This window comes from Haliotis cracherodii, unplaced genomic scaffold (assembly GCF_022045235.1).
Source record: "Haliotis cracherodii isolate W230 unplaced genomic scaffold, xgHalCrac1.p SCAF_13, whole genome shotgun sequence".
NCBI classification, from domain to species: domain Eukaryota; kingdom Metazoa; phylum Mollusca; class Gastropoda; order Lepetellida; family Haliotidae; genus Haliotis; species Haliotis cracherodii.
The window spans coordinates 14932357-14942876 of NW_027266268.1; the positions used below are offsets into that span (position 1 = coordinate 14932357).

Consider the following 10520-nt stretch of genomic DNA (forward strand, 5'->3'; position numbering starts at 1 on the left):
CACAAAACCAATGCATAATAAAACATACCACTTGAAAATCCGATCTGTGAGAAAACAGCTTGTAGCCGTCACGATCTGGGTGTGCCGCCTCCTCCAGATGTAGCAGACAATGTAATGAGCGAACGTTGTAATCCCGGACGCCAACACAGTCCACGTGTAACAGACATTGTTCCTGACACCCTAACATGCCAGTTGCGTGAGGAAAGTCTTGTAGAATCACATCTTAAACAAAGCAATAGATGTTTTTTTGCAAAAAAAATGCGAATGCGTGCCAGTGACTGGTGAAATGGTTTAAAACTGTACAAATAGAATTCTAGAAGTCGAGCCTTTTCCTTAACTTAAGGTAAAAATATTGTATTCACTCATTTATTTAAACAATATTGCATTAGGCATATATACATGAATAGTGTATTCAATAGTTATATGAGAAATAATAACAATAATTATAATGATAATTCCACTGGGCGTAAAAAGGCAAAATATAGGAATTTTGGAATGGATCACTGAAAGCGCGTCCTATCCAGAGGCACTCCTTTCACAAGAGCGCACTGACGTTTGCTATGTTGAAGAGGATGGTCTTGAGTAAGTAAATGAGTGAGTGTGTTGGGTTTAACGCCGTTTTTAACAGTATTCCAGTTAGATCAGGGCGTGTCAGTTTAATGTGGGAGGAAAGCCCGAAGTGATGCAGGTCCCAAACGTTTACCACTTCGGTGAAACCCACGAGCACGGGTATGGTGCTGACAAACCTAGAAACATCGGGACGAACCGGGAATCGAGCCCACAATCATAGGTTTCTGGCGTGCCTAAGGGACGAAAAGATGGTCTTGAGGTTAGAACGGAAGCTCTTGAATTTCTTAGATACCCTTACATCCACTGGAAGCTCTTCTGTTCAATTGATTAAAATCTACTCAAAACATGATAACATTTCCCATGCCTTACCCCGTCTTCAGCAACATGACATGTGCATCGATCTACGCACGATACGATGACGTGCATTAACAAAGTCAGCGAGTCTGACCACCCGATATCAATAGTCGCCTCTTATGACAAGCATGGGTTACTGAAGACCAATTCTAACTTGGATCTTTACAGGGGACAATTGAACAAGCAAAGTTAGAAAACCATAATGCAATAATTGGATCATGTCTCAAAACATATGATACAATTGAGTTTCCTAATGCATGTAAAGACACAAGTGACGAAAAATAAATTGGGCACACCTTACTAATTTGCAATTTGCAATTTGCAATTTTCATGTACAAGTTTGTTATTTCAAATTATGTTTATGTTCTAGGTAGGATAGCAAGAAGTGTAGCACTTACATTTCCTTGCATATATCCAGTGTCTTATTAGTGTAATCAGACACATCATCATCATCATAACATCGGCATTCATTTTTCGTCTCCTGCGTTGGTCTGTATGAATACTATTCATGTAGAACGTTTAATAGATTCTGTTCATACTGGCAGTGAAATTGTGGTGGTTCTGTTACAATCAAAATCTGTTATGTTTGTTCCAATGGAAGATATTCAAATTCCTATCTGTTCGTTTATTGTTGCTAAATGTGGATTTTCCAGAAATGTTAACCGGATATTCTACTAAAATCTTCCACAAACCATAGTATAACCGATTTCGGCGTCCACAGAGGATTACTCGATCATAAATGTCTATATCATATTTGCAAATTAAACCTGTACTCGTTACATCCGATGTATGTGAAGACCTATTGGCTATTCAAATGTATAATACAGAAGACTGGTCGCAATAATACATGTTTGAGTTGGACATATATGCCTTAATGTTGGAAAACCATTTGCTTCCAACCGTTGTAATGTCTATGACTCAGATGGGCGTTGGGCTGTTATAGGTTTAAGGTTACAAGAACGATCAATTATTCGTCTACATACCATTCTTCATTATTCTTCAGCCAATTCTCGGTCATCCTTTCTAAACTACAACCAATCCATAGTTGCCTGTTCTACCTCAACAGATTAATACAAATCTATCGATATACATGACTATATGTACAAGTTACCTTATCCGTGTAGTACCCACCGGGGGGCACGGGTGGCCCAGTCGTCCATGGCGCCGCGATTCGCTGTGCAGAGTTTCGTCCCTTGGCCACGCCAGAAACCTATGATTGTGGGTTCGAATCCCGGTTCGCCCCGATGATGTTTCTAGGTTTGTCAGCACCACTCACTCACTCACTAGTACCCACCTGCATACTCTCATCCACCCTACATCAATAAAACTTTCTTCTAATCCAATCTACCAATAAAGAGGTAGATTTACTCAATTCAGTTATGCCCATCGAACTTTCCTCACACCCACCGGCACAAACCCAACTTTCCCAGCATCCATGTGCACAAACCCAATTTACCTCACATCCACCTTCACAAACCCAACTTTCTCAAATCCAGCTGCACAAACCAAATGTTCCTCAAATCCACCTGCACAAACCCAACTTTCCTCAAATCCACCTTCACAAACCCAACTTTCCTCACAGCCACCTGCACGAACACAACTTTACTCAAAAACCAACACAGACCCAATTTTCCTCAAAACCACCTGCACAAACCCAATTTTTCCTCAAATCCACCTGCACAAACCAAACATTCCTCAAATCCACCTGCACAAACCCAACTTTCTTCAAATCCACCTTCACAAACCAAATTTTCCTCAAATCCACCTTCACAAACCAATTTTCCTCAAATCCACCTACACAGACCCAATTTTCCTCAAATCCACCTGCACAAACCCAACTTTCCTCAAATCCGCCTGCATAAACCCAATTTTCCTCAAATCCACCTGAACAAACCAAAAGTTCCTCACACCAACCTGCATGAAGGAAACTTTCCTCAAATCAACCTACACAGACCCAACTTTCCTCAAATCCACCTGCACAAACCCAACGTTCCTCAAATCCACCTGCACGAACCCAACGTTCCTCACATCAGCTGCAAAAACCAAATTTTCCTCACACCCACCTGCACGAACCCAACTTTCCTCAAATCCACCTGCACAACCCCAGCTTTCCTCAAATCCTCCTGCATCAACCCAATTTTTCTCAAATCCACCTGCACCAAACCAATTGTTCTCAAATCCACCTGCACAAACCCAACTTTCCTCAAATCCGCCTGCATAAACCAAATTTGCCGCAAACCCACCTGCACAAACCAAATTTTCCTCAAATCCACCTGCAAAACCCCAGCTTTCCTCAAATCCACCTGCATCAACCCAATTTTCCTCAAATCCACCTACACAGACCCAATTTTCCTCAAATCCACCTGCACAAACCCAACTTTCCTCAAATCCGCCTGCATAAACCCAATTTTCCTCAAATCCACCTGAACAAACCAAAAGTTCCTCACACCAACCTGCATGAAGGAAACTTTCCTCAAATCAACCTACACAGACCCAACTTTCCTCAAATCCACCTGCACAAACCCAACGTTCCTCAAATCCACCTGCACGAACCCAACGTTCCTCACATCAGCTGCAAAAACCAAATTTTCCTCACACCCACCTGCACGAACCCAACTTTCCTCAAATCCACCTGCACAACCCCAGCTTTCCTCAAATCCACCTGCATCAACCCAATTTTTCTCAAATCCACCTGCACCAAACCAATTGTTCTCAAATCCACCTGCACAAACCCAACTTTCCTCAAATCCACCTGCATAAACCCAACTTTCCTCAAATCAACCCGCACAAACCCAACGTTCCTCACATCATCTGCACAAATCCAACTTTCATCACACCCACCTGCACGAACACAAACCAATTGTTCTCATCCACCTGCACGAACACAACTTTCCTCACATCCACCTGCACAAACCCAACTTTCCTCAAATCCACCTGCACTAACCCAACTTTCCTCAAATCCGCCTACATAAACCAAATTTGCCGCAAATCCACCTGCACAAACCAATTTTTCCTCAAATCCACCTGCACAAACCAAATTTTCCTCAAATCAACCCGCACAAACCCAACGTTCCTCACATAATCTGCACAAATCCAACTTTCCTCACACCCTCCTGCACGAACACAACTCTCCTCAAATCCACCTGCACAAACACAACTTTCCTCAAATCCACCTGCACAAACCCAACTTTCCTCAAATCCGCCTGCATAAACCAAATTTTCCTCAAATCCACCTGCACCAAACCAATTGTTCTCATCCACCTGCACAAACCCAACTTTAATCAAATCCACCTGCACAAACCCAACTTTCCTCAAATCCGCCTGCGTAAACCAAATTTGCCGCAAATCCACCTGCACAAACCAAATTTTCCTCAAATCTACCTGCACAAACCCAATTTCCCTCAAATCCACAAGCACAAACCCAATTTTCCTCAAATCCACCTGCAAAACCCCAACTTTCCTCAAATCCACCTGCACAAACATAATTTTCCTCAAATCCACCTGCACAAACCCAATTTCCCTCAAATCCACAAGCACAAACCCAATTTTCCTCAAATCCACCTGCAAAACTCCAGTTTTCCTCACATCCACCGGGCACAAACCTAGCATTCCTCAAATCCACCTGCACGAACCCAATCTTCCTCAAATCCACCTGCACAGACCCAACGTTTCCACACCCACATCGACCCATCCAACGTTTCTTCAATCGAATTCAACCAAACGTTCGTTCCCTCACACCCACCCACACCCATCCAACGTTCCGTCACTCACACCCACCAACACCCATCCAACGTTCCTTCACTCACACCCACCAACATTCCGTCACACACCCACCAACACCCATCCAACGTTCCGTCACTCACACCCACCAACACCCATCCAACGTTCCGTCACGCACACCCACCAACACCCATCCAACGTTCCTTCACTCACACCCACCAAGACACATCCAATGTTCCTTCACTCACACCCACCAACACCCATCCAACGTTCCGTCACTCACACCCACCAAGACACATCCAACGTTCCTTCACGCACACCCACCAACACCCATCCAACGTTCCGTCACTCACACCCACCAAGACACATCCAACGTTCCTTCACGCACACCCACCAACACCCATCCAACGTTCCGTCACACACACCCACCAAGACACATCCAACGTTCCGTCACTCACACCCACCAAGACACATCCAACGTTCCGTCACTCACACCCACCAAGACACATCCAACGTTCCGTCACTCACACCCACCAACACCCATCCAACGTTCATTCCCTCACACCCACCAACACCCATCCAACGTTCCGTCACTCACACCCACCAAGACACATACAACGTTCCTTCACGCACACCCACCAACACCTATCCAACGTTCCTTCACTCACACCCACCAAGACACATACAACGTTCCTTCACGCACACCCATCAACACCTATCCAACGTTCCTTCACTCACACCCACCAAGACACATCCAACGTTCAGTTCCTGACACAACTCACCAAACGTTCCTTCCCTCACATCCACACCCACCCAACGTTCCTTCCCTCACATCCACACCAACATACACCCACCCGACGTTCCTTCCCTCACATCCACACCCACCCAACGTTCCTTCCCTCACATCCACACCAACATACACCCACCCGACGTTCCTTCCCTCACATCCACACCCACCCAACGTTCCTTCCCTCACATCCACACCAACATACACCCACCCAACGTTCCTTCCCTCACATCCACACCCACCCAACGTTCCTTCCCTCACATCCACACCCACATACACCCACCCAACGTTCCTTCCCTCACATCCACACCCACATACACCCACCCAACGTTACTTCCCTCACATCCACACCCACATACACCTACCCAACGTTACTTCCCTCACATCCACACCCACATACACCCACCCAACGTTCCTTCCCTCACATCCACACCCACATACACCCACCCGACGTTCCTTCCTTCACATCCACACCCACCCAACGTTCCTTCCCTCACAACGACACCCACATACACCCACCCAACGTTCCTTCCCTCACATCCACCCACTCAACGTTCCTTCCCTCACATCCACACCCACCAAATGTTCCTTTCCTCACATACACACCCACATACACCCACCCAACGTTACTTCCCAAACATCCACCAACACCCATAATTAGGAGGCGGTGGTGACTTGTATACCTTATTGATATGTAGGTGGACTTCAGTGGGAAAGGCGTGACCCAAGGGCAAAACGTAGAGCCAATAATCAATAACGACATACACATGTTCAGAATTGCAACGGTTTTATTTACAAACAGCACGTGTTAACGACATATTGAACAGTCGAACGAAAATTGATAAACAGTCGACGGAGCACTTTCGCTTAAATCTATTGTTCTGGACATCTTGTTTGTTTGTTTGTTGTTTAACGCCGCACTCGGCAATATTCCAGCTATATGACGGCGGTCTGTAAATAATCGAGTCTAGACTAAACAATCCAGTGATTGACATAATGAGCATCGATCTACGCAATTGGCTAATATCTTGTTATGGAACAACCTTAGGCTTATAAAAAAGCCTTGCTTTGGTACACATTGCTTACATTTACCAAGATATATATTGACTTATTTTGAGGAATGTTTTCTGATTAAAACTAGGATACATTAACAATTTACAATACTTTTCACGCAATGGGATTAATATCATAAAAAAAACATAATCAGTTTTATTTGATCTTATAATGAATATTTCGAACATTATCCAAGCCACATTCTTTCCAAACATTCTGATTGTGTAAATGTGTGACTCCGTTTGTCAACGCCACTTGACATTGTGTATCGCCATTACTTCTTTGAGGAAACCACGGATACGCGTACGCGTATGGTCTTAGTGAACCATTTGAATTCCGTTATTTGCCATCATTAATGTACGACATATGTAGAACGCAATGAGAGCTGTTCCGACTACAGAACTATGTATATCTTTAAAACCAAGTTTGGTGCTACACACGCGTGGGGTCTCGTCGAGTGCCATTTCATGTGACACATATGTCAATAATGGATGATGAAAATAATACCATTTTATCCTTGTAAAATTCGGAAAGAGTCTCGTGATCAGAGCGTAGAGACCGATATATTTCATTTCAAAAGACACGAGTGGGCGATTATATTTATTATGAAACATCATTTTGAATCATCAAGCAAAATTAAATAGTTATGCCCATGACATTACTGCGTGAATATTTATCAATTAATCCTGACGAAGTTGAACATTGGTACGAAGTTGAACATTGATACGAAGTTGAACACTAATACGAAGTTGAACACGAAACATAAATATACTCGGCGCCAAACGAAACGCGAACCAGAAAGACATGTAGAGAAGTATGTAAGTTCCAACGTGTACCACTTAATGACAAAACTAACAATGAGTCAAGTGTTACATGTACCACAGAGTGTTTTTATTCTTATCACGATATGCTGCACGTCATTTCCAAACTTGACAAACTAATCCTACATGAGACAAATGGTGCATCTTGAGTCATGGATCTATGACGTCACATGAGCGCAAAACATGCCCTTATGTTCGTTTGTTCATCGCACCAATCTAAAATCTCTTGAATATGAGTAATTCCTCATATATTAACCAACATGTACAATGTATAATAGTATTCGCGTTCATGGTTGGTGAGTATAGTTGGAGTTGTCGAAGAATCCCATACCTCTTATGTTAAGTATGATATGAATTGTCAAACTTCAACAATATTTGTGGCGGTTAAATGGACATGTGTTAACTTATTGTTTTGACCTACTGAGGACAGATGATATTACAGAGAGCCATACTGAACATCCAATCACAAGTCTACAAAATTTTAGGTAGCCAATGAAAATGTGGAAACAAATATATCTCCATGAATACACAATGCCTTTTAGAAAGTGGTCAAATGTAATGAATGTAATATTTGGGATTATACTTTCTTAGTCAAGTACAAATTCTTGTCCTTTTTGGGGGTTGAGTCCCGTCCGGGATTCGAACCCACTCTCAGAGTGAGGCACCTAATCGTCAGCACACAAAGTCAGCGATCTAACCCACTAAGCCTCGGTGGCTTGAGTGGGTTAGATCGCTGACTTTGTGTGTTGGTGATGAGGTGCCTCACTCTGAGAGTGTGGGTTCGAATCCTGGGCGGAACTCAACCCCCCAATATTCTAGTATTTGTGATTTACTAAGAAAGTGTCATCGCAATATTTGTTTAATATATATCCAATCTTGAAAACCGATATGCCAAAATATCCTAGCTATACCCCAACTGTGTTTGTTTGTTTGTTGTTTAACGCCGAACTCAGGAATATTCCAGCTATATGACAGTGGTCGGTAAATAACCCACTCTGGACCAGACAATTCATTGATTGACATCATGAGCATCGATCTACGCAATTAGGATACGATTGCATGCATGAACCAAGTCAGCGAGCCTGACCACCCGATCCCGTTAGTAGCCTCTTACAACAGCCGTGACCAGCATTGGACTTATATGTGTTAAGATGAGCATACATATGCTTGGATACGTTAATTTACACAGAAACAAAATGAAGATGTCTGGTATAAAACACTGCATGAGAAAGTTTTTCAGACTCTGCACTAACAAACACAATATGTTTTTGGCATCTACGAATGCGAATGAAGTTAGGCAGCTGGCTGTGTTAATATGATATGCAAACTGTTATTGAGATATCTACGTTGACTGATTATTTATATTGTTATATGTATAATGCGAGCAAAAGAAAGTATACACTTTCACAATGCAGCTAGGCTGAATACATCACCTTCGATTAACCTTTTATTGTTAGTTTCAGTTTTTGCCACCATCAAACATGGGTGTACACTGTACTTGGCCCGGCAATTTAGTATATGCTCACTGATCACCTGTATGACCATGGGCCATGGACCTACATTCTTCATGAATAAAGAATTAGTAGTAAAACGGCATTTTTTGTTCTATACAATACTACATCTGTGCCGGATGAAGTGTGAATGAAGCCTCACTCCAGGATCTGAAAAATACAGAGTTAAATTAAAAGACGCGAAGCAACGCCAAGCGAGACACATTTAAATACTGTAAATTCTTCAGTTTTAAATTCCATAACATTAAAAGAGTAGGCATTGTATGATGTGTTTTTACCGTCGCATTAACCAGTATTTAACCTACAGGGACATAAAACGTCAGTGCAAGAGAATGTATAGGGCAAAATACATGACAATTATATGACTGGACAACTAAAAATCGGTGATGATTACCAGATGTACATGTATGCAAAAAGGGTAAGCAGGTCCTGCCCCATCGATAGCACCCACCAATCACAAAATTCAATGGCAGCATGTAACTGACAAAGTGCTTGTGCAATTTGAGACGTTACACGGTGCTGACAAACCAAGTTGCTTAACGTCTAATAAACCCGTAGTTTGATCCAATAGAGATGAGGCAATGGTCTGAACTCACTCTAAGGAACCCTTTCTCGACTCTAGTATCCAAAGTATATTGCCTTCCATTAGCACGGGGGTCTCCGTTTGTCCGAGCCAAGATTAGGGTTCTGCATTTGAAAAAATATCAATACAAACATTTGGAAGAGCTAAAAAAGTTGAATACATATACATGCCATAGATACAAAAAAAAAATTGTCATTGGTGTACTGATGAAATCGAAAGATGCTTTATGACATTGTCAAGCTGATGGCAATTGTATGACGTGTAACAACACACTCATCAATAGTCCAGCTGTATGACGACGGCCTGTAAATAATCGAGTCTGGACAAGACTATCGAGTAAACGAACAACGTATACGATGACACACAATCAACCACGTCACCGAATCATGCCTGACCACCCTATCCATTAAGTCTCTTGTGAAGGTCCGGGGTAGAATAGCTCTTCAGTAGTCCATGTTTGTCGTGAGGGGTGACTATGCTTGTCGTTAGACGCGACTATCATGATCGGCTGGTCAGGCTCGCTGACTTGGTTGCTGCATGTCATCGTATCCCATTTGCGTAGATCGATGCACATGGTGTCAATCATTGGATTGTCTCGTCCAGATTCGTTTATTTACAGACCGCTGCGTTAAACATCAAACAAACAGGCATTAAGTCCCACTTTAGACCAGCATATGCTGCTAGGGACGAATTCCAACCTGGAATATCCTCTGTGGGAAACAGATGACTAAATGTAATTTGCATATAACAGCAAAGCCAGAGAAAGATCAGTCTCGACTATTTGCGTCTCGTCATTTAAGTAGATTGGATTTTTTCTTTCGTTGGCGGGACCATTTCATGAAATGGACGCTCGTCATGTGCAGCCAGAAGTGCCCTTGGTTATGAAGTAACTGTTGCTTTCATACATCATATACGTAAGAGGCGAATAACAGGACACGGTGGTCAGGCTCGCTGACTTGGTTGATTCATGTCATCGTATCCCAATTCCAATCGATGCACATGGTCCATCGATTATTTACAGTCCGCCTTCATATTGCTGGAACACAGAAACCAAAATCCAACCAACAAACAATCAACAAAAGAAACAAGATACGTCGTTTTGTGGAGATTTCACATTGCAC

General features: G+C 42.8%; 1 protein-coding gene across 1 annotated transcript; it reads right to left on the minus strand.

The window, feature by feature from the left end:
* Positions 1-2393: 2393 nt before the first annotated feature.
* LOC139458467 (spermidine/spermine N(1)-acetyltransferase-like protein 1) lies at positions 2394-4533 on the minus strand. Its single transcript, XM_071239905.1, has 6 exons — positions 4306-4533; positions 4023-4127; positions 3766-3888; positions 3527-3676; positions 2988-3167; positions 2394-2510 (listed from the first exon to the last, which is right to left on the minus strand). The coding sequence occupies exons 1-6, from the start codon at positions 4531-4533 to the stop codon at positions 2394-2396; spliced, it is 903 nt and encodes a 300-aa protein (XP_071096006.1).
* Between the last annotated feature and the right edge of the window lie 5987 nt (positions 4534-10520).

Coding starts and splice junctions, on each gene's coding strand:
- LOC139458467 (XM_071239905.1), bottom strand. CDS start 4,533: ATGCTAGGTTTGTGCCCGGTGGATGTGAGGAAAACTGGAGTTTTGCAG. Junction 3,677..3,765: donor ATTGGTTTGTGTTCGTGCAG/GTGGGTGTGATG, acceptor GGGTTTATGCAG/GTGGATTTGAGGAAAGTTGG. Junction 2,511..2,987: donor GGAAAGTTGGGTTCGTGCAG/GTGGGTGTGAGG, acceptor GTGTTCGTGCAG/GTGGCTGTGAGGAAAGTTGG.